Source organism: Lagopus leucura, unplaced genomic scaffold (assembly GCF_019238085.1).
Source record: "Lagopus leucura isolate 7727_CA_CO unplaced genomic scaffold, USGS_WTPT01 Super-Scaffold_100141, whole genome shotgun sequence".
NCBI lineage: Eukaryota > Metazoa > Chordata > Aves > Galliformes > Phasianidae > Lagopus > Lagopus leucura.
The window spans coordinates 76,100-99,759 of record NW_024962333.1 but is presented as its reverse complement, the minus strand read 5'-3'; the positions used below and the strand labels follow the sequence as shown (position 1 = coordinate 99,759).

Below are 23,660 nucleotides of genomic sequence, written 5' to 3'. Positions count from 1 at the left end.
AGTGACTCTCATCCACTCTGTGCTCAACTGCTGGAGATGGAGTGCGGAGCTGCTGCTGGCCTGTGTCCCTTCCCTTCTCTGCTTTGGGCTGAGACAGGCTGTTGTCTCTGAATAATGGCAACTCCTTAACTTGTTGTGGCCCAGAATCCCTGCCAGAGAATGGGAGACGAGTGATGATTGAAGGGCAGACAGACACTCCCCCTTGAGCACACATTGCTGTCTGAGGCTTTGTTGTGCCTGGTACTGTCCTGTAAAGGGACTGAGGAGCTGCGGCACCCTTGGCGCTGCTCTCCAACTATGCTCTGACCAGCAAGGATTGTTGCAAGTAGTTTATTTCCTCCTTTGTTGTTGCTCTTCATGTTCCATTCGCTCTGGAATCTTGGATGCAGCCAGCAGTAATGCTACTTTTTTCATCCCCCCTGCCTAGGAGGGGGGTGGAGAGGTATTCACAAGTTAATTTTCTTGAAAAGTAAATATTATCCAGTATCTGTAATTCCATTGCAAGATAACGATGTGGGGCAGGAGGTATCCCTGTTCTAACGGCATTTCCAAGCCCTGCGTTGCCTCCTGCCAGACGTGCAGGAATACTGAGGGACTGCTGCCTGGTTAGATCCTGTTGTGTACTGAGATGTGGCCAGGGACTGCAGGGCTCGGTGCTGATCCAGTGCCATGGCCCCGAATGGAGGAGCCTGGGGCAGGGCAGTGCTTCTCTGCAGCCTGAGGATGGCAATGGGAGCGCTGGCTGGTGGTGCCCTGCGTGGCCTCGGGGGGGGGGGGGGGGGGATGCTCCCCGTGGCCCCATGCAGGGCGTAGGGCTGGAGGAGAGGATGACACTGGCAGAGTGGCCCCATGAGGAATGGCTGCTGCAGGCCACACGCCGTTTTCCCATTAGCGAGTGTTTAGTTCAGCGTTTTAAATAATTGTGTCCTCAGAATGATATTTAAAATCCATTTGGGAGGCAATGAGGCGGGAAAGTGCCTCTGCCATTGTGATGACGCTGCGCAGGCCATGCACACATGCATATTACAAACTCGTTACAAGCTCGTTTACACGCGCGCTGCTCGCTCCCCACACAACCTCTTTCTGATGTTCCTAATGTTTCTTCTTTCCCACCGTGGCTGCTTCCACCTGGCTAAAGGGAGAAACGCACTTGGTGAGGCTGCCTGGCCTCATTGCAGCGGGAGAAGCAGGGAGGTGGCCAGGTGCTGGCCTTTCGGTGGGCTGTGTGCTGGTGGCCCTGTCTGCCAGGCGTCCTGTCCTTCATGGCCAGTGCAAAGCTGTGTCTGCTCTCAATGCGCCCCGCAGCTCCCAGGTGTGCTGCCCTGCTGTGGGAAGGGCTGCAGTGCCTGCAGCGGGGTGGCTGTGGGGCTGAGCACCAGCACGCACCATTGGATGTCTGTGGGAGTCTGTGGCTGGAGGGGCCAGGCGTGAGGGAGCAGATGGAGCAGGAGCTACAGCAGAGGTTTCCTGAGCACTGCTGGGTGGCTGGAAGGGAGGGCAGCCTCACTGCTCCTTCCTATTGCCGTTCCTCTGCTGGATGGGCACGCCTGGCTGTCCTCCCAGGCTGTGCAGAGCAGAGTTCCTGTGCTGTGCTACACGGCTCCTGGCACTGCTTTGTCCTCGTCCCCTTGTCCTATTCCTCCTGATCGTTTTCAGCACTAGGAGGTTCCAGCTGTGATTTTTTTTTTGCTTGGTGCCACCTTAGGTCCAAAATTAGTGGGATGATTATCAAGCTCCCCATGTGTACTCAAATGCAGGCTGGACTCTGGCATCTGTATCCTCTGAATAGTAACAGCTCTGGCTGCTTTCCTGACTGTCCTGAATAGGAAACAGGTGACTACAGCACCCTATTTTCAGAAAAGACCCCTGTGCAGCTACCAGGGCTGAAGCGAAGTGGGGGTGAGGGCAGAGGCTGTCAAAACAGAGGATGACAGGATGCAAACATGCATGGGACCTGCCAGTAGACGATCCTGCTCCTAGCACTGATGGCTGCAGGTCTGCGCTGCACTGTCTCCCAGTGATGGTCAGCTGCTGACCCCGTGGCATTCCATGTGCACTGTTATACCATATGAGAATTACACTATAAGCTTTCTGATTTTGATCTGCCCATCTTGGCCTCCAACACAAGGAAAGCTTAATGATAAAGCAAATAAATGATGCAGGAAGAGTCAAAACGCACCTCTTCCAGTAACAGTAAAAATTCTTAGAAGAGGACTGATAGCTGAATACAACAGCAACATGCAGTTTTGAGGATGTACATCCTCTTCCCTCCTTGGGTCTGGCACGCGTTGTGGGGTTGCATGTGACCCCATTTACTCTGACTCTCTCAGTATTCTTTCCTTCCTCACACAGAGCTCCAAAACATTGGAGGCAGAACTTGCTAAAGGCCCTGAAGTCACTGGAGACAGAGGGTGCTGCTGATCTTATGTAGCCAGTATGAAAATAATGTACAAAAACAGTCTGGAGGAGGTGCTTCCTTCCCCCACCCCCCACAGGAGGCTGTGCAGCCCACTATGGTGCACACGGTGGGTTCGGTGAGCTGGATTTGAAGGAAAAACTTTGTGCTAACATAACCATAAAGGAAACGTTCTGATGGGAGGGGAAGTCAGTGAGTTTTTTAGGAGGGGGAGGAAGAGTCTGATTGTGTTTTGTGCTTTTGTTTGTTTTTGTAGTGATGGAGGTAAGAAGACTCCACAGTACTGCTACTACTCCATAGCAGCAGCTGTTATAAAGTGTGCAGAGAAATGTGCACAATCTCAGCTCAAGGTCTGTGAAACTTCCTGAATGTGGATGTGATGTCTGGAGCCCTCAGCTCTGCCCAGCAGCCCCTCTGGACCAGTTTCCTGGGTGGCTGTTGGCTGTGAATAGCTCTGAGGGTGGAAGTCTATGTCTGGATGCAGTGCCTAAGCCACAGCATGACCCCATTGCTTCCAGTTGCTGCAGCAGCAGGAGTTGGAGGGACAGGCTGGAAAAGAGCTAGGGACTGGTAAATAAAGATAGTACTGGGTAAAAGGTGTCTGCTAGTAGTGCAAGAGACAGCAGAAGTGAAGGGGACATAGGGCAAGGACAAGAAAAATAGAATAAATAGTTGTGATTGGGTACCTATTAAAATAGTTGTGATTGTCTCTACCTATTGCCCTGGGACAGCACCTCTGGTCAGTTCTAGTCATCATCTGTCTGCAGAGAGGGGAGAGGATTTGGGGAATGGGTGTCTGCACTGAGGAAAAATGAGAGAGCTGTGCACGTCTGTACAGATATGCACACAGACATGAGGGTTCTGTGGTGTGGTGAGCACAGAGAAATTGGGTGAGGCTGGAGGGTTCTGGATGTGAGTTTGAGGGAGGAAAGCCAGAGTTTACATGGAAATCCTTACAGCAGCATTCTTGGTGGCTGAGCTGATCTGGCAGTTCCTGATCCAGCTCTGAGCTCGCTGTGCGAATGGGACAAAGGAAGAGGAGCAGTAGCAGGAACTACAGGGTGCCCCCTCTTCTTGTTCCTCAGCCACTCCTGCAGCAGATGAGGGGGTGAGGGAAGCCCTGTGCTGCCTCTGAAGATTAGCAGATCTTCCTGGCTGATGTGTTCTCTGTGTGACCTCCTCTCACTGCTCTGCTGGGGTTTTTGTGTTGTTAAGCTTGCAGGTGGATTCCAAAGTGTGTCCAGGTCTGGAGCCCCCAGTATGAGAAAGACAGGGAGCTGTTGGAGGGGGTCCAGAGGAGCCACAGAGATGCTCAGAGGCTGCAGCACCTCCCTGCAAAGACAGGCTGAGGGAGCTGGGCTTGTTCAGCATGGAGGAGAGAAGCTGTGGAGTGACCTTAGTGCAGCCTTCCAGTATTTAAAAGGGGATTATAAACAGGAAAGGAAACAACCTTTTACAAGGGTAGGCAGTGACAGGACAAGGGGGAATGGTTTCAAGCTCAAGGAGGGAAGGCTTAGTTGGATGTCAGGAGGAAGCTGTTTTCTATGAGAGCGGTGAGGGGCTGGAACAGCTGCCCAGAGAGGCTGTGATGCCCCGTCCATCCCTGGAGGTGTTCAAGGCCAGGTTGGATGGGGCCCTGGGCAGCCTGGGCTGCTGTGAAATGGGGAGGTTGGTGGCCCTGTGTTGGTGGCGGGTTGGAACTTGATGATCTTTGGGGTCCCTTCCAACCTGGGCCATTCTGTGATTCTATGACAGTGGGGTTGGAGATAAGACCACACTGTTCTCCTGGAGAATAAGTACGCCTGTGTCCCCAGAGCCACACAAGTCATACCAGAGCAGTGTGTGCTCTGCTCGTGAGCATTGCTGATCTGTGCAGTGGCAGTGGGATCTCCTGTCCCAGCTCCTGAAGGCAGCCAGTGGACCTGGAACTAGATTGTGGGTTCTTTTGGGCTCCCCAGCTCTGGAAACAGACACTGAAAAGTACAGAAATGAAATCCAGCCTCATGTGTAACCAGTGACACAATGTGCTTGTTTTGTGGGATAGATGGTGAAGTCCAGGAGAGACATCTGCAGGGCCAGTGTGGTGGCTTTAGCAGCACCTCGCTCTGCAGTGGGACTGTGTGGTCCAGGAAGCCAGTGAGTCTGTGCAGCTGAGAGGTGCAGAGCCTCCAGTGGCATCTTGCAGCGCTGCCCAGCACCCCGGGCTCTGGTCAGTTATAGGACTGGGCTGAGCACAGAGCACCGTGCAGGGGATGGCTGATGTTCCTGCAGCAGCTGGTGAGTGACAGCCTGCCCAGCTGGAAGGTTATGTTGACAGGGCACAGCAATTAACAGCTTAGTTAAAGGGAAGTAATCTGAGACTGAAAACATTTCACAGGTCCTGAACCTATGTCAAGCCACCACAACATCATGACTAACAAGATCTACTTTCTATCTCACCACAAGCCTCAGTGGCTGCATTTGGGCATCCAAAATGTGGCTTCTATGCCTGGAGGTGCATAGCACAGGTGGACACAACCTACCCAGAGAGCCAAAGGCATTACCAACATCCCGAGGTTCCCATAGGAGTCTGTCTGCTGCAGTGCCAGGGAATTAAGCTGACCCTCCCAGGGCTTAGCCTATGCTCATCAGGGTGCAGGCTTCCTCACTGCCCTTCCTCATTACCTTGTGTTCCTTGCAGTTCCCGGAGCAGCACATGGGCCTTGGGAGGGCTTTTTTAGACCTTATGGATTGATCTGAAGGGAATACCTCAGTACTCTGTCCCATATGATTTCTGACAACACCCTCCCTACCATCACCCTTGTCTCTGTCCCCTTGTTTCCAAGGTGGGGGCACAGTGCAGGGCAGGTATTCTGTAGAGTGAACCAGAAAGCACGGAGAGAAGTCTCAGGCTGCCTCTGTCCTGCACGCAGCCCAGTCTATGCCGGTGACTGCATCCACAAGCTGAAAATAAACTCCTGGAAGGTGGGAGGTCGCGGGGGAGCTGCCAAGCAGGACTATTTATACAGGGGTGAGTTAAGCCTGTGCCCAAACCCAGCCCAGAGCTGGGAAGCTGCAAACTGGGAGCAGCCTGCGCAGGAGGCAGCCTGAGAAGGAAACTCTTGGCTGCAGCAGGTTCGCAAGGTTTGGAGTTGTCCTCTGTGCTGCCCGTCATGGACTGCTCCCTTCCCTTCAGCTCTGCCACGCAGCGCTCGCTGCAGCAGGACAAGGAGCAGCTGGATCAGCAGAGGCGTGCTCGGCCCCACTCCCTCCACCCTGAGCGCAGTGTGGCTGCCCAGCAGTCCTGGGTCGGGCGCAGGGAGCCCCTGCAGTGCCAGGATCTGCTGGTGCAGAACGCGCTCTTCACCGGGGACCTGGAGATGGTTCAGAAGTTCTTCACCCGGAGCGCAGCCATCAACCTCATCATTGAGACCAGGAGTGAGGAGCTGCGCTGGACCAGCAAGAAATTTGGTGGGTGTGCAGAGTGGGAACGCTGAGGGGAGGCTGTTGGTGACGCCTGTGCTGGGGTGGAGAGGCTGAGGTGAAGGCCGCTTTGCTCTTCTCAAGCATCCTGGCACAAGGCTGCAGACCGTATTGACTGAGTTGGGCTTTGGGGGATCCATCCTAGCAAGAGGCAACAGGAGGGGTGAGCTTTCAGATGCAGGTGCTGACACTTTTTGGATGGTGAAGGTTACTGAGATCCAGGATTTTTATAACCGTGTTTTGTATTGCTACAGTCTGCTTAGGAAGAAAAATACAGATGTTATTTCCCTTTGCGTAACTGAGACCACTTATCAGAAAGCCATTAATTGCACGCTTTAATTCCTGCCCTGTGCTGGGCTGGCAGGCACTTCAGCAGCTCGCTTATAAAATCTGTGTCCCGGAGAAAACAGAGCAGCTTCTGTAAAACAGCGTCACCCAGAAGTGGATGTTATCACCAAAGATTCAAACTGTGACAAACCCAACCAAACAGGTCTGTGCATCAGGCCCGACCAAAGATAAAATGCATAAGGCATCAGACACACCTGAGTCTTCGGCTGTGTGTCCATGAACTGCACAAACGGGTGCTGAAACGTGCCAAGCGATGACCTAAAATTAGAGCCCCATGACCTGGCATTACTGAGGTTCCTCCTTGCTGGTATTTGAGCAGCCCTCAGGTGTCTGTGCACAGTGACACCAACTCACACACCTTTTGTCTCCCCTGTGGTGCTTTTAGACTTGGGGAACTCGGGCTCTTATTGGGTGCTTGTTTGCGTCTTTGGGGAAATTGAGGGTCCCACGAGGTGAGGCAGTGCACCGAGGGCTTCCCTCCCGTTACTCTTTCATGCATTGCGTTGTGCCTGGGCTGCTGGTGGTGAAGTCTGCACAGGCAAAGGATGCTTTAGGATGGCAGGATAGAGTGCAGTCATGTATTTCCATTATTAGGAGGGTAAGGTTTCCCATTTTATACTCTACTCTGGTCTCCCGTGTCGCTGTTGTTGGTGTCAGTTTGCCTTGGCTGCATGATCTAAATGGCATGACACAAAATGAAACCTTTCAAGAAGTTTGGAGTGTTTGTGAGAATGTGCTCTGAACAAATCATGGTAGCAAGAACTGTGAGCAAAGTGCTCTTCTGAAACCAATGCAGGGGGAGGATGTGCTTGTGCAGCAAGTGTGGAAGGGAAAATGCTATCTCAGGGTGAAAGGACAGCAGTGAGGAGTGCCTGGTGATGGGATGTCAGGGGGATGGGAAAAAGCAGAACTTCAACTGTAGGAGCTCTCAGCAAGGCTGAATTTCAAGGAAATGTAGGAAGAGATCTAAAGGATAATCACGTTCTGTGTGTTCACTTGGCTTGTAATGCTTCATTCCCCATCCTTGATCTACTTCTAATGCTACTTTGGCTTTGAGCTTCAATAAGAAATAACTTTCCTGTTGCTTGTTTAAAAACCTGCCTGGTGCCACTGACTTGGTTGAAACCAGCAAAGAGGGGTGAGCGCAGCGCTGGACGGAGCCAGCAGCATGGCAGCTGCGTGCTGTGAGTGCACAGTCAGCTACGCGGTGCTGCAGCAGCACAGGCAGCAGCAGGGTGACAGCAGACACTGCTCCCTCTTGTCCTGTCGGTGATGTCCTGCCTCTACCCTCCTCCTCTACCCCACGCACTGCGGTGCTGCAGGGGTTCCCTGTACGGCAGCAATGCAGAAGTGCTGCTGCCTGGAAGGAGAATCTTCCCTTCCCTGTTGCACTACTGCAGGGTCACGAGGGTTCCCAAAATAGCAGAGAGATCTGAGCCGTTCCCAGCCCGAGCCAAGCAGGGCTGTGACATGTCCCTGCTCCCAGACAGGCGGTGTGGGGCACGGCGCGCTGGAGGGGCTGTGCCACGGGCCGTGGAGGCAGCTGGTCCGGCCGTGGCTCCGTCTGCAGGCTGGGTTCTGCATCATGGGCAGCCCCATGGGCAGAGGGGATGAGCGGCAGGAGCCCATCTGCACACGGAAGGCAGAGGGCCCAGCCCAGGCCTTCTGGCAGGCACTGCTGGCAGGGGAGCGGGGGGTTGTGGCCGATCTCCTCAGCCACCCTGAGCACCAGCTCAGTCCCAGCGCGGTGTTTGACACCAGTGACCTGGAGGAGTGGAGGAACTACCGCTTCAATTTCCGTGGGCTGAGTACGAGGGCTGCTGCATGGCGCTGCTGGGCGTGCGCTCAGAGCTTCGCTTCTGCTGCAGGGCATAGAATTGTGTGCTATGGGTTCTGCTTTGGCTGTGGAGAGGTGGGGATGGGAGTGAGTACGTGGGATGTGGCGGGGTGCCCCTGTGTGTGGTTGGGAGTGTGAGGTGTGCTCTGGGTACCCGGCCCTTGTATGGCTCCGTGGGAAAGCTTCTGGGTTTCCCCTCTGGACGCAGGAATTCAGGCTCCAGGTTGTGCTCCCATAGCCTGCTTCCATGCCCCTGTGCTGTCTGTGCAGCTGAGCTGGCTGCAGGGCTGCTGGTGCTCTGTGCAAGCTGTCATGGATGAGGAGTTGCCACAGCTCTGTGCTGGGTCCTTGGGAAGGTTCTGTTTGAACCCAGGCCTATAAGAACAGCTGAGCGCATGCTGTCTCTGCAAGAAGAGGTAGGAGGGAAGCAGTCCTGAGCAATCGGGTGGCCTGGGATGGGACACAGCCCTGCAGCTCAGTCCAGAGGCAGCAGGGAGCATGATTGAAGGAGAGTTTTTCTTTAACAGCTACAGGCTGTGTGCCTGCAGGCTGCACCAGCTCAGCAGTGGTTCCAGCTGGGTCAGCATCTTTAGGAACTGGCAGCTTTCAGCTGCTCCTCTGCCACAGGCCCTGGATGACCATCTCTGCTGAGGCTTGCTTGTCTGTGCCATGCTCAGGGCTTTTCTTTGTGACAGCCTGCTCCAGCATCCATTTGTTTTGCTGCCTGGTCCTTCTTTGGTGGTGCCTCATGCATGCTGCTCTCCCCAGCCACCCTGTTGCTCTCAGCCCTGCCTTTGCCCACAGTCTCCTCACCCGCTGTGCTCCTGCCAGCAGAAGTCTTGCGCTGCTCAGGTGAGCTGCAGATGAGAAGTCAAACCCTGGGAAAGGCCTTGGCCCTGGGGCTTCTCCTGCTCCTTGGGGCAGGCACAGCATGCAGCCTCCGCCAAATCCTGGCTGTCCTGTGCCCTCAGCAGGCCAGGCCCAAGGCAGAGACTTTGGTAACTGGCAGGAAGAGAGCTCCTTGAGGGAAAACCCCAGTCTCAGGAGGTTATATTTCGTGCCCTTAGACCAGGGCAGCTCCGGAACCAGGGCTGGATGTGGCTCCCTGACTCCCCTTTCTCTGCAGGACTGTGGTCTCTGAGCTACGAGCAAGAGCTCACCACGCCACTACACATCACAGCCAGCCGGGGCTATGCAGACTGCCTGCAGCTCCTGCTGCTCAGGGGTGCTGCCGTCAACTTTGCACCGGGGGGTAAGACTGCCCTGCACGAGGCTTGTGTGGCGGCCAGCACTGACTGCGTGCGCCTGCTGCTCAGCTTTGGCGCTGACCCTGAGGCTGTCTCTGAGGATGGCTACAAGCCTCTGCATCTCTGCAAGAGTCCAGACTCCATCAAGTGAGTTCTGCCAAAGGGGAATAGAGGGATCTCCCCTGCTTGGGCCTCACCTTGTGTGGAGGGGATCCTTCCATACACCTGCAGGTGGGCTGGTGGATGCAGCCAGTTGGCTGATGCACAGGGTGGCTTGGCTGCATATTCCTGGGCCAGGGCCATCTCACATGCCTGCCAGGTGACTGCAGGCTCCAGTTCTCAGAGCTGATGCAGCTGAATGTGGTACTGCTGCCTTGCTGCCTGCTGGCAGCGCAGAGCGGATGGGTGATGCTGTGGAACTCGAGGCATGCGTGTTCCGATGGATGTGGATGCAGACCCCGGGTGTACTGATGCTTATCAGGCACCTGTGGAAAGAAAGTGGGCTGGCAACAGAATCTCTGCTGCCCTGCTGTCCTGGCTGAAATCCACTGTTCCAGGCATGAGGAGCTGGGATTTGGGGATTCTTGGGAGTTGTGAAAGCCATGGGGTGGTGCAGAGAAGAAGATGTGGGGGTTGCAGGTAGGATAGGAGCTGTAGAGGAGGGGTTGTCACTGAGTCTTCTCGGCCCTCACAGGTGCGTTCAGCAGCTGCTGAAGTACGGTGCCCATGTGAACAGCCGGACAGAGGAGGAGGAGGACACAGCGCTGCACGTGGCAGCACGGCACGGCCTCCCCAGTCACATCCAGCTGCTGCTGCAACACGGAGCAGATCTGGAGGCAAGGAACGAGGAGGGGCAGACGCCGCTGAATGCTGCCTGCGCGCAGCCCCACTCGCCCCAGGACATGGAGCGCTACTACAAGGTTTGCCAGCTGCTGGTGGAGAGCGGTGCCAACGTCAACGCTGCTGACAGGGACCATCAGCACCCACTGCACTTGGCCTGCAAGAACGCCAGCGCTCAGATAGCAGAGCTACTGCTGGCCCGGGGCGCAAACGTCAACATCATGAACTACAGCGGCAACACAGCCCTGCACAACATCCTGCAGACAGCTGCCTACAAGCTGGAGCACCATCCTGAGCTCGTGGTGCGGACCCTGCTCAACTACGGGGCCATCCGCATCTGGCCTGGCTCCCTCCTCAAGGTGCGTGGGCTGGGAGTGCAGCGGGGAGGGTGGACGGTGACATTGGGACTGCAGCGGGAGCGAGGGTGATCCTGACACTGCAGGCTGTGCTCTGGGCTTGCTGGCCGGGCTGCTTCTTCCCAGAGCCTGGGGGAGAAGGAAAAGCTGCTATTGCTAAGGGATTTCCTGAAGCTTTCTCCCCGGGGCATGTTCTCCTGTAGGGTTCCACAGCACCCATCTGCTCGGCTGTATGGACAATCCCTGCCCAGTTTCCATAACTGCTGGCCTCAGGAAGCGCTGCCTTCCTTCTTCTCAGGCGCTGGTTCTCCTCCCTGGGGTTTATCCTCCAGCTCATGCTTCCTCTGTGAGACACCAGCAAATGAAGAGTTAAGTTCCTGTCTTAATTCCTGAGCAGCGCAATAATTACCCAGCCCGGAGATCAGCAGATTGCTCTCCCCTTTGGGAAAATACAGGAAAATCAACAATTAACACTAATTAATCTCCTATTAACGCCAGATAATGAGGATCACTCTTACAGCCAGAATAGACTCTGACAGCGGCTGCTGGCCTGGGCCATAGGGAGTGGGAGCCCGGAGCCGTGGGGCTGTGCTGGGTACAGCCACGTGTGGGTGCTGTGCGTTCCCAAGTCTGTGCTGGCGTAAGAGAAACCATCCCAGGTGTGTCTCTCGCACTTCTGGGTGCCTTGAAAGCCTGGGCATGGTGCACAGCAGAGATCTGTGTCGCACCAAATGCGTATGATCCCTTTCTGGAGTCACAGGGGCACGGTGCTGGGACTCCAATTACACACCGCGCAGGCAGAGGATGTCTGCAGCCCCAGCGGCACAGCGCAGCCCTGGGAGCCCACGGAGCTCCCATCGGAAGGGCTGTGCTTTGGTCCTGCTGCACACAGGACGGTGTCAGTCCCTGCCCCACGTGGCCCCTGTTCTGACCAGACGTGCGAGGAAAGCAGCCAGGCGCACAGCACGGGGGTGGAAGCACCGAGGCGGCTTTCTGAGAGGTGAGGGGGTGACCCACAGCACCGTGGGTCCATCCATGGGCTGCCTCCCACACACAGGTGCTGCGGTACTGCAATGCCTGCCCGCGTGCCATCGAGGCGCTGATGAACTGCTACGACCACGTGCGTGTGTCTGAGGAGTGGGTGTCGGCGGTGCCAGCAGAAGTTGTGCAGGTGAGGGATGGGAGTCTGGGAACTGCCAGGGGGCCCTGCAGGGCAGCGGGAGGGGAGGGGGGCACCCAGGTGCCGGGGCAGAGGGGAACCACCTGGCTCAGCTCTGCTCCCATTCTGTGCGTCTCTGACCCTCTGTTCTCTCTCTGCAGAAGTATCCCCGTTTCTACCAGTCGCTGTTCTCCCTGCAGCAGAGGCCCCGCTCCCTGCAGCACCTGGCGCGCTGTGCGCTCAGGGCCTTCCTGGAGGGCCGGCTGCTCCCAGTGCTCTCCCAGCTGCACCTGCCCAGCGCCCTGCGCCGCTTCCTGCTGCTCAGCTTCGAGGACGTTCTCTACTGAGTGCGTGGCCCTACATCCCACTGTGTCTTCCTGTGCAGATTTTACGTCCGTCCCGCCGATCCCTTCCCTCTTGCTGCACTCTGCCAGTGCCTCTGCTGTGCTGTCCCTGCCATCCCTGTGTGCTGCTATGGAGTGCTCCGTGCACACCACACTAACCACGACGAGCTCCAGACTCACCACGAAGAGCAAGAGGTGAGGCTCAGGGCATTTTGTGGATCGGGGAAACGTGCTGGACTGATCTCAGCTTTGTTGTAGACCATCCGCCTTCCTATCCCAAACCTACAAATTCTAACCAGACCCAGGCTGCTCTGCTGTCACAGACATCTGTTGGATCTTATCTTTTGTCATGTTTACAGTCTGTACACAAGGCTTTTTGAAATAATCACTAATAAATGCCAGCCTACAACTTCATGCAGACTGCATGTCCCAGCTCAGTGTGACAGCTGTGCACAGCAGCTCATGTACTCAGCCCTGTGCGTCCGTCTGCTCTGAGGACCACGGACGAAGGGTGCTGGACACAGAGCTGAGGCTTCCTGAATGCACTCTTCCCATGCAGGTGCAGTGTCTGGGTTTGCCAGGCCTTGCAGCTTAGGGCAGTGCTTGTGCCAGCTCCAGGGCTGTGCGGCGAGCAGGAACTGTGCCCTGGGCAGAGAGCAGCCTGCCCCTGTGCCCCCAGCCACTGACAGCCCAGTGCAGGGCCACGCACAGCTCATGCTGCGCTGTGAGAAAGGTGAAGGTAGCATCTGCTTCTGTGATTTTAAGTCAGTGCTGTCAAGGCTAACCAGCTCTTAGCTATTTGCTGGAAGTTAATTCCATCCTGCCACTGCCTCAGGGAGTGTCTAGGCTGCTGCTGTCTGGCAGTCTGTGCTAGGACAGCACTGTGATCACTCCTCTTTGTGCAATGATCTTTTGAAGCCTCTGAATATCCACACTGGTCCCAGGGCACAGGGATATGCAGAGCTGAAAGCTGAGCAGTGGGACAGGCCTCTGCCTCTGCCTGGACACAGAGCGTAGCTCTGCTGCCTGTCTGCGCAGCCAGTCCATGCTGCTCTGAAGTAGTGAGCCTGACACGGTGAGTTGTGGTGTGCCATTCCTTGTGTATTTGCACCAGGGACACATCACACACAGCACGGTTCCTAACGGGATACAATATGGATGTGTGCTCTTAGGCTCACAGCGTGTGCCAGGAAGCTGGCTGCAGCAGTCTGCATGCGCAGGTAATATGGTCACAGCGTAGAGATGATGTAACCCAAAAAGGGTTGACAGCTTGCTTTATGGCATCAGTGGGCAGGGAGAGGAGGTGATTTCCCACAGCTGCCTACAAAACAGCAGGAGGAGAGCAAGGGAGTGAGAGCTTTGGAATACATGGGATAACAGCCCTGCTTGTAGCATGCTTCAGGAGTGCATCTGCCTTGAACCAGAGCTGGAACCCAGCATGAAGTCACCACCTCCCTGCTGGCTGAGCTCACATGACTGCTCAGGATGATTTGTTTATGGGAGCGAGTCCCATAACCTAATTCTTGCAATTCGAACCACTCTTTATAGTGGTTTATAGTTTGCTTTTTGGTATGATGTATCTGTGGTTGGGGAAGGACAAAATAAGAGGGCTTGTCTCATGGTGATGGGGGTGGATTTGGGTTGCCTTAAGCTGGCTGGACATCTTTGGTATGGAGACAGCCTATAGGGCAGTGCATGTGGGGTCTTTTTTTTTTTTTTTTTTTTTTTTTTAGTTTTGGCTGAGTCAAAAAAGACCACAACACTCATCCACTTCCAACCCCTGCTGTGTGCAGGTCGCCAACCAGCAGCCCAGGCTGCCCAGAGCCACATCCAGCCTGGCCTTGAATGCCTGCAGGGATGGGGCATCCACAGCCTCCTTGGGCAGCCTGTTCCAGCGCCTCACCACCCTCTGGGGGAAAAACTTCCTCCTAATATCCAACCTAAACCTCCCCTGTCTCAGTTTCAAACCATTCCCCCTGGTCCTATCACTATCCACACTTTCCAGTGCTGTCCTGCAGTAATGTATGTTCAGTAATGTGTACTGAGCTACTAAGATAATATCATTTTTGTGAGACCAGGGGAGGCCTGAATTTAATTGTTCTACTTTGTCCATAGTATTTCTCACAGCTGTTAGACATCAGGCCCAGCCCCATACCACTTCTGCTGGATCTGCCCTGCATCTCAGTGCTGAGGGCAGTGCAGACTGAAAGAGGTCAACCTACAGAATATCTATCTCTGTTTCTGCAACCAGAGGAGCACACAGTGCCCCTGCACATGTGGACAGCCCAATTCCAGGAGCTGCCTGTCCTCTTTGGGCACCTGCTGTGATGCAGGAGCTGCACTGAAACTGGCTCAAATCTGATCTCAGTGTCACACGGAGCTGCTGACTGCCGCTGCACCAGGTGCCAGGAATGCCTCCTGGGCACAGGCAGTTGTTCAGCTTCAGCATTTGTCTCTACTTTTGGGCAGAGCAAAGGGAGGCACCCTCGTGACTGGCAGAGTAATGCGAGCCCATGGCTGTGCCCAGGAACAAAGCTGTCCCATTTCCAAGCAGAAGTTCCATCCCAGCTGCAGCTGCTGGGCATCACTCTGCCCTTCTCTCAAAACATTGCCTATTCCTTCAGGGTCAGTTTCCACTGATACCAGCTCTGGTGATGCTGTAACTCAAGTATGGCGCTGTCTGGTTCTGGGCCCCTCACAGCCAGGAAGACATGGAGCTGTGCAGTGTGTGCACAGGAGGGCAGTGCAGCCGGGAGGTCAGGAGCACAAATCTCACAGGGAGCAGCTGAGGGAGCTGGGATTGTGCAGCCTGGAGAGGCTCAGGGGAGACCTTATGGCTCTCTACAACTGCCTGGAAGGAGGTGGTGGTGAGGACGGGGTCGGCCTCTTCTCCCACATAACAACGATATGGTGAGAGGGAACGGCCTCAAGTTGTGCCAGGGGAGGCTCAGGTTGGATGTTAGGAACAGTTTCTGCTCTGGACGGGTGGTCAGGCGCAGGAAGAGGCTGCCCAGGGAGGTGGTGGAGCTGCTGTGCCTGGAGTTGTTCAAGAAACGTCGAGATGCTGAACAGACCGATATGGTTTGGTGGGGAAATGGTGGTGGTAGGTGGACAGTTGGACTGGATGATCTCAGAGGTCTTTTCCAACCTTGGTGATAGTGTGACCTTTCCCTATGGGCTGGGAACAGTCCCAGATGTCTCCTTGACCCTTACCTGTCCCGTCCCTCGGTAAGCAGCATTATGTGCCACATTATCCTATTTAACAGCTCTGTGTGGATCTTTTTCCACCATACATTTAACCTGCCAATTTTTGGACCCACATAAGTGTCAGCGTTACGATACTCTTCTAGAAAGAAGCTCACAACTAAGTTGCACACTGTGCCCATCATCTCTTCCATTTGTCCTCATGCTGTCACCTTGTTTCATGGCATACCTTTAAACTCTTGCCTTCAAAAAAATCTGTGCGTTTGTGGACTGTTCTGCATCACCTACTGGAGATCTTACAGGTCACTGCCTCTTCCCTCCTTAATGGGCTGGAATTCCATGTGGCTGTGTCACTCCCTGTGTGAAGGCTGTCACCCACCCTTAAGCACAGACCTTCCCCGGTCCCGGTGCGTCCGTTTGAGCTGAGAGGATTGGCCCTGAGCCCAGCATCCGAAACGTGGCTGCATGGTGTTCTGTAGGGTCACTGCCAGCGCTGTGGCTGTGAGATGTGCACAGCTGTGCTTGGCCTTACCAGGGCCACAGGGCCCAGGAGGTGCGTTGGCAGTGATGCTCTCCCATCCAGGATCTCCTCTGTTCAGCTGGCACATGACAGACCTTCTATTTCTTGAGCTCACTGCTGTCCACAGTCTGGTCTCTGTATTAAAATGAAGCCTACATTCTTCCTGCTCCTGTTGTCCCTGGAACTTGGATACACTGAAGCCAGTTTTTCAGGAACCTGAAAGGATCCTTCAGGATTCCTGCAGTGCAGACCCTGTTGTTCTGGCCAAGCACCACCTGACACTCTCACCATCCCAACATTTCATTTTTAACCACCTCAACACTTCTACCAAAAATTACTTTTCCTTTTCTCCCTGCTTGTTAATAACAGCACTGATACGTGAATGGAATGCAGCCAGTTCTCCTGTCAGAGTTACGTGGAATTACTGTGCTGTTACCCAGCTTCCTCAACTCCATGAACACTGATCGCATCGCCTATAGCAGACAGCTCATATTTCCCATACAGTACGGTGTAGAACCAAGTCAAGTGACCTGCAGGAGTCCAGACATGTCATCTGTATGTACTCAGCTCTATTGAGTGCTTATAGGCTTACAAAGAAAGAAAAAAAGAGATCAACAAATGAACAAAAGCCCCAAATGTTTATAAGTAACTCTTTCACTTGGAAAGAATGAATGCTGTTATTTGGGGCTCTGGCTTTCACTGATTCACCCGAGCATCCCTTGGCTGTTTACCTGGGACTGCTGGGGTCTGTGCTGAACTAACTGCTCTCTATTTTCTTGGATATCTGTGACCACATTAAATACCAGTCAGACATCAGATTTCTTCCCTCAGTTATCTTAAGTTCCCCAAGGTGCCATGATTTGTCATAAAGAAAAACAAAAGGTCCAGTGAACTCATTAGCAAACTAAAAACTCTTGGATGCAAGTTATCCTCCCACTAAGATTGTTAATTAGTTCCTTTTCAGCATCTTCCTCAGTCACTGATGGAATAGGCGGTGCACCACCACCACCCTGCAATATGAATATCACCCCTTGCCACTGCCTCGAATACAGAGCAGGAATATGTACCAGCTTCTTGTTTCCACACACGGCAGCCTGAGGAAGGTGCCCAGACACTGCGAGCTTTGGCAACTGTTACTCTGGAGTCCGTGTTTTAAAAAGCAAAGCAAGAGGGAATTGGTGAGGATTCAGAGAAGAGCTGTGGATTGCCAGTGACGCACAGCAGCGCAAACCTGGTGCTGCGTGCCGTCCTGGGCGCTGCAGGCAGAGCAGTGATGGTGCTCTGCCAGGACGGCCCCACACCTCCTGGTGGCACGGGGAGCGTGGGGCAGGAGCGGTCCTTCGGCATCGCCAGCCCTTCTACCTGGCACTTGGAGATAAGATGAGGTCCAGTGCTGGAAATGGAAGCTGGGCAAAGACAGATTAGAAATGAGATGGGTTTTAATAGTGAGGATAATTAATCTGCTAGCTAATTGCCTCTTAGAATAGCTTATCGTGCTGAATGTAGGTTTCTCATCTCTGTCACCCTTAAAACCACCGCCAGGCCTGCCCTTGCCCAGGCCACGCTTCATCCTGTGCGGTGCTCAGCCCAAGTCCCAGGGTGATCACAGTGCTTAATTACAGCACTGTAATCCATGATTCTTCACTCCCACGCTGGTCTGCTGCTGGCCTCCACTGCAGCTGGGACTGCATCTGACCCTGGGGTAATTAAACAACTCCACGTTTTCACCAACAGCTCTGCTCATGGATACTTCACTTGATGCCTCTGACTTCCCCCTAGCTCCCAGTGCTGTATGAATGCTGGTTGGCACTGGCTCTGCTGAATTCCTTGCTCTGGAATTGCTGCATATTCTGGATTCTGAAAAAGACGTTCTGAAATAAAAGGTGACGGTAGCTTATACTCCTGGTTCAATATTTTCTCTTGCTCAGTTCCACTCACAGACTTTGTCACCCTGCAGGACAGGGCAGTGCCTGTGGATCTCAGAGGATCTCAGGATGAGGAGTGATACACACGAGGCTGCTGCCATGAGTTTCTATGGGGACTCACCCGAGGAGGTTCTCCATGGTGTTCAGACATCCCAAGGTCCTTTACCCCATGGCAGCAGAACCCTCAGCACTGCCCTGACCTGCAGCCCCACACTGCAATGCAGACACAGGCAGAGCTCTCTGCAGACCTTACCGCGTCAGCTTCGGCCCTGCCACAGCTCTGCTGGTGCTCAGTGCTTCTTGTGTCTCGCTATCAGGAGCACGGAGACAAGTGCTCACACACCTCTGCTCCCATAGTACCAAAAGTATCTCATAGCTCACCAGTATGCAGCTGGTCAGACCAAGGCTGCTTCCTCAGCAGGCTAAAGGGCCAGCGGGAAGGGGACAGAAAAGCAAGTATCTAAATTACATGCTCTCTCACATAAAGAGAGCACATAAAGATCTCAGAATGGAATTAAGAAAATGCAGTATAGAGTGAAGAATATTAGAGGAGTGTGTAACTTGTCAGAAAACCCCATTTGGGGACAGTTACCTGTAGTGAAGATGCAGTGATAAGCAGCAGCTTACCTGGAGGGCTGCCCTGCACCTGGCGCTGCTGGCACCCACACGAAGGAACAGCCATTGTGCTTAATTAATCTGCAGAAGATGCTGCACCTGCTGGGGCTGCAGACCTGTAAGGAAAAATACCAAGCTCTCCCCTAGAGGCAGCTAAGCCCGGCTCTAGGGGCCATGATAAGGCCCAACCTGCCAGAGATGGGGCATGCTGAGATCATGGCTGAAAGCTAGCATCAGTCTGCCTGGAGGGGAGAAGGCTCAGAGGGTCTCATCAGTGTCCACAAACACCTGAAGGGAGGGACAAGAAGATGGAACCAAGCACCTTTCAACGTTCACAGGGCCAGGACAAGAGACAGTGAGCACCAGCCAGAATTCAGGGGACTCTGAGCATCAGGAAACACTTCCTTACCATGTAGATGATTGAGCATTAGCACAGGTTTCTTGCAGAGATTATGGAGTCTCCTTCTTGGATATATTCAACAGCCATGTGAACATGGCCCTGGGCCATGTGGGAGGGAGCTGGACCAGGCAGGCTGCAGAGGTTCATCCAACCCTAAGCACTCTATGACTCTCTGATGCTTGACTGAATGGAGAGAGATGGAGAGAGCCCTTTGCAAAGGCTCCTTGGTAATTTCCAAGAACCTCCAACCTCCCCCTTCCCTGTACAATCCCCTGCAGCCAGGGACCAACAGTGTGCCAGCTATGCCATTATACAAAATGGACCCTATCTCACCTGTTGAGGACTCTACTGTGCCTTGAGCAGTTCTCTTCTTATGAAGATGTTGACTTGGTGATGGTTTCTCCCTGCAGATCTCATGCTTGCCTTGCTCTTTCTTGCTCTCTCCCTTCTCCCCATTCTGTCTGCATTCTGTATCAGAAGCTATATTTCCTGAGCAATGCCTCTGATCTCATTGGGAACAATTATGCTGCAGCTGAGCAGCTGGCCTAGATGGAGGAGCCACATTGATGGTTGTAGCAGAAATGCTGTCACAGCTTGAAGCAGTGATTGAGCACCTGGTGGGAAGGCAGGGCCAGCCCAGGGGAGCTCAGGTGCATGCAATGAACCTGAGTGATGGAAGGGGTGAGCCACGATCCACCCTGTCCAGACCTCATCTAGGATTGGCAGTGGAGGTGAAGGTATCTCTCTTGAGATTCCTGCATCCTTAAGGTCTTCTGAAGGCAAGCAGCTTCTTGCCTTTGTTTCTGTGCTCACTGCTGTTGCATTTGGGCATATTCCTGCTTGCTGCAACCTGGGATCTTGTTGCTCTGCTGTCACTGCTGTGCTTTTCCATTGTGTTACAATGGTCCTAGGAGAGATTATGCAGGTAGAAAATAAAGGTAACTTTGCAGTTCAGGTGCAGGCACTGCTTTGGGAATGTTGCCCAGAAGACCCAGTCTCGGTCTGCTGTACAAAAATGAGCCAAAAGCAAGCAGGAACTGTCAGCTGCACCTGATGGCGGAGCAGCAGTGAGGCAATGCCACCACAGTGCCAATAGAAGCCAACTGTGTGCCATAGGATGCAGGGCTTTATCTGCAGCACTTGACTAACATCACTCTTCCAGAGAAGAAAAGCCAGAACCCTGCTCTGGAGGAGATGTTAGCTCTCCTAAACAGAACAGGCCTCAGAGATGTATGAAGGCTTCTACTTTTTCAAGGAGTAAAGAACTGAAATCAGGAGACCGGAGGCAGACAAGTCAGGTTTCAGTGCCATCTGTCTGCCCACGGTGTGTGTCCAGCACTGGGTGCAGGACTCAAGAGGGGTGCCAGGAAACGTTGAAGTCCTGAAGTGGGATTGTGCTCTGCTCATTGGCCTGGACCACGGTGTGATCTTTGCTGGGTAGACCTGCTGCCTGCTGAGGACGAGGGTGCTTCACCTGTGCATTGCTGTATTTTCTGCCTCACCCGTGGGGCCTGGGGCAAATGGGCAAGGAGAGGTGGTGCAGATGTGCTTGGATCGACTGCTGTCACTCTGGGTACTGAAATGGTTGGTGCCTTAGATGATAAGACCCCAGAAAACCCAACAGCCCTGACTCCAGCTGAGAGAAAGTCATCTTCCAGGTGCTGCTGGGAGGGCTTTCTGTCTTCCCTCGTCCACCGAGGAAAGGGAGCTGTCAGACCAGAGAGAGGCAGCTTAAGAGCTGCTTCTTGGCACCCTGCTGGATCATAGAGGGCGGCACACAGGACTGGTCCCCATCACTGCTGCCCCTGTGCAAGGCTTATCAGAAAGGTATGTGTGATGTTCTGGAGTGCCAGCTCTGACTCTGAGCCCCAAAACGGATGACTCTGCATTTTCCTCACCTCCAAGTTACAGTCTCCCCTTATTTCAGAAATGCTGCCTTGGGCCAGGTCCTTGTAAGGAGCCTTCTGCTGTCCTGAGGATTCATCAGTAGCAAGGCTACACACTTGGGAAGTGTCTCCTGTAGTGAGGATCCTGGGTTCTTGCTATCCCAGCTGCAGCCCTGCCAGGCGCAGTTCCCAAGCGTGCTCACAAGGAAGGCAGTTCAGCAGCTGCTGCAGGCATGAAGCTGAAGATGGAAACAGACGGGGCAACGTGGCGCTGGGGTGAAATGCGGTGAGGCTGCGCCTCAGAGGCCAGCTGGAGCCACTGGGTGCTCCTTGCACTCCAACTGCCTGCTGGGACGGGACCCTCACAGCCTGCCCTGAGCCTGCTGCCTGCGGGGCTGCTTCACATTGGGCCACTTCATGGATACCAGCAGCAGAGCCTGTGCCTGAGATGAGCCCAGCTGCTGCTAACACCCAGCTGTCCCATTCTATGGACTTCCCAAACTCAGTGAAACGTTTTGCAGCATCACCCTTGCTTTTAATGTGCCCAGTGGCTGTGCAGCTGGAATGCCCAGAGCCTGTAGCCAGAGTCAGTCCTGTTTTGCCAGATTCTGTGCTCAGATCATAACAGAGGCAGGCAGAGGCATAAAGCCAAGGTTGCGTGGCAGTTTCCATTAGAAAGACCTGCTTCCCTTTGCAGGTAAGTTTTTAAATGTTAACTGGTGCAGTTGTGTTTTGCCATGCTGCGTGCCTGTCTCGGGCTGAACTTTTCCCTTTATAGCTACAACAAAATTAATTTTAACGATCTGCAGGGTAAGATTAAGGCATGTAGAGGGCCCTGGGCCTTTGCTTAGCCAATATGCTGTGATACCTGGAGGACCGCCTTCACAACCCGCTGTGCAGCAGCCGCTTGCAGTGCAGGAAGAGGGGCTGGCCTGGATGGTTCCTCTTCTGCTCAGCAGCACATGACCAACTGCCCCCTCTGAGGAGCCCATTTGGTATGCATCCTCAAGGACATTTCCAGGGCGGACTTTCTCCCACGATGCCTTACCCATGCTGAGCAGTTTGAAGCCACGTCAAAGTGTCTGTGTTGACCAGAGAGATCATTTAACCACCCTCAGCATTGTCAATTTGAGTCAAATTGTCCAAGGTTCTGCCTGCTGACCCCAGACATGCAGGGATGCTGGCTGTCCTGTGCTCACCTGCCTGCAGCAAGAAACAGAGGGGTGGAGGATGGAGCTCTGAAGTCCTAACGCTGAGAGCAGCCAGGAGGAGGGCTAGGAAGCAGAGACAGGCTGAAGGAAGTCCAGGTCAGGCAGTGATGTGCCCAAGGGGTGAAGTGTTATCTGTAACTGAAGAGCACTGCCCTTCCCCAGTGAATCTGAATTCAGTGCTCATGGCCCAGTACTGGGAGACCAAAGGCCAACTGGTGAGGCTGAAAACATAGGCTGATAATGCAGTGAGCTCCTGAAAGATGGGAGACAGCAGGGCTGAAATCCCATTTCAATGCCTGGTAATGTTCCGGCAAGGCTCTGAGGGCTGTCAGCAGTGCAGTGGGACTGGGAGCTTTACAAAATGCACGTGCAATTAATATTTCTTGTGTTCCTGGTGTGCTGGACAGTGTACCTTCAGGGATGTGCAGGGAACACACCAGATACCTGCAAAGTGGGGGATGGAGCCTGATAAAACGGAATAGAGTGGCTCCCCGTAGGGAAAGTGTGCGGGGAGAGAGAAACACGCAGGGAGAGCGCTGAACAGTGGAGCTCTGAGCCTCAAGTGGAAGCCATGGAAACTGCATTTGTGCCAGACAGAAGCTGAGGAAGATCAGACCCGGGATGCAGAAACAGGGAAAGCCCTTGGAAGTCCCAGCAGCATTGGAGTTAGCACAGCTCAGACCCTCGCTCTTCCACTCCGGCTCACCTGCGACGGTGGCACTGCAGGAACCCTCAAACTGCACCTTGCTCAGTGTCCACACTTGTACACAGCATTCGCTTTATTTCGCTTGCAAACCTTTTGTTTCCAGTCAGCTGTTTCCTCTCTGCTTCTTGCTTTATCATTCAGCAAATGAATTTCTACCTTTCTTTACTGCAAAGTCTCAAAAGACAAAGTAAGCCAGAGCGTGCAGTAAGTGTAGTAAGGCTGAGAAGTTGTAATTGCTCTCTTCTGAGGGACCTGGCTCCCTGGAGTCACGGTCTGTGCTGCTGCAGGCATTGATGGACTGGGGGTCAGTGTCTGAAGGACAGGGGTTGCAGCTAATGTAAGTGTGTGATCAGGTAAGCAGCATCTCCTACTTGGTGACATATTTAGGGACTCGTAGGCTGCAGGATATTGATTTGCAGAGGTCAGTATGGGATCTTGTATTGCTGGTCTCGGGAAGGGCCTGCCCTTGGGCACAGGCAGTCACTGCTCCTGGTGGAGCTGTGGCTCATTTGTAGCTCTCTGTGTTTCCCCAGCAAGGTGACAAAGACAACGTTTCCCAGCTGCTCTCAGAGACCTTGCTAACTTACAGGGCAGTGTGACGCACGGCTCAAAGGTCGCACTTAAAATATTCATTCAACAAATGGCCAAACCAAAGTTGCTGAGGAGTAGGAACTTGCTTGCAAATCCTTGATGTGGAGCACAAGTCTGGAGATCCAGTCACATGTGATTATGCTTTCATGTTCCCCATAGTCTAATGTGTCTTGGTAGCAGTGGAATGAACACAATTCCACATGTGAAGATGACTCCAGCCTTGAGGGTTCCTTTCCCACAGAAGCGTTTGATGGATGAAAGCGGAGAGTTGGGGCAAGGACAGCTAAAAGATGGGTGCTGACCTGCAGAACCTGATTGCCTTCCTTCTGGTGCACCACTGATCCTTGAGGCAGGATTCATGGCAGTGCCAGTCACTGCCAACCTCCTGTCCAGTCTAGAACCTGGGGTCTCGTCCTAGGGAAGGGGCCGGATGGTCCCACAAGCACTCACTTCTCCTCCTTGGTGACCCAAGAGCCATTGGTCAGAGGTGTTTCCTTGAGGCTGTGAGGATAAACCACAGGGAACAGTACAGAACCATGCAGAAAGGGAAGGCTCTGCACAGGGATTTAGGTTGTGCCCTGTTAGCAGAGGAA

The 23,660-nt window shown here is 53.8% G+C and overlaps 1 protein-coding gene and 1 long non-coding RNA gene across 4 annotated transcripts; one reads left to right on the top strand and one right to left on the bottom strand.

The window, feature by feature from the left end:
- Positions 1 to 5,459: 5,459 nt before the first annotated feature.
- ASB10 (ankyrin repeat and SOCS box containing 10) lies at positions 5,460 to 17,630 on the top strand. 3 transcript variants are annotated; one of them, XR_006181726.1, is made up of 6 exons: positions 5,460 to 5,866; positions 9,190 to 9,457; positions 10,005 to 10,509; positions 11,564 to 11,677; positions 11,827 to 12,204; positions 17,468 to 17,630. XR_006181726.1 is itself a non-coding variant. In XM_042888054.1 (5 exons), exons 1-5 carry the CDS (start codon positions 5,569 to 5,571, stop codon positions 12,010 to 12,012), a joined length of 1,371 nt encoding a protein of 456 aa, XP_042743988.1. In that variant the 5' UTR covers positions 5,460 to 5,568; the 3' UTR covers positions 12,013 to 12,423. The 3 variants fall into 3 exon arrangements, 2 of the variants coding, with proteins under 2 accessions (XP_042743988.1, XP_042743989.1); XM_042888054.1 differs by lacking the exon at positions 17,468 to 17,630 and having other exon boundaries at positions 11,827 to 12,423; XM_042888055.1 differs by lacking the exons at positions 5,460 to 5,866; positions 17,468 to 17,630 and adding an exon at positions 7,547 to 8,034 and having other exon boundaries at positions 11,827 to 12,423.
- Positions 16,279 to 19,113, bottom strand: LOC122189172. The gene is made up of 4 exons (XR_006181727.1): positions 19,007 to 19,113; positions 18,683 to 18,856; positions 18,286 to 18,389; positions 16,279 to 17,604 (listed from the first exon to the last, which is right to left on the bottom strand). It is a non-coding gene; the product is annotated as an uncharacterized LOC122189172 (long non-coding RNA).
- Between the last annotated feature and the right edge of the window lie 4,547 nt (positions 19,114 to 23,660).

Bases quoted from the DNA above. Each gene is read 5' to 3' on its own strand.
- ASB10 (XM_042888054.1), top strand. From the start codon at position 5,569: ATGGACTGCTCCCTTCCCTTCAGCTCTGCCACGCAGCGCTCGCTGCAG. The intron at 9,458-10,004 runs GTGAGTTCTGCC...CGGCCCTCACAG, and splicing joins AAGAGTCCAGACTCCATCAA to GTGCGTTCAGCAGCTGCTGA. The intron at 11,678-11,826 runs GTGAGGGATGGG...CTCTCTCTGCAG, and splicing joins TGCCAGCAGAAGTTGTGCAG to AAGTATCCCCGTTTCTACCA.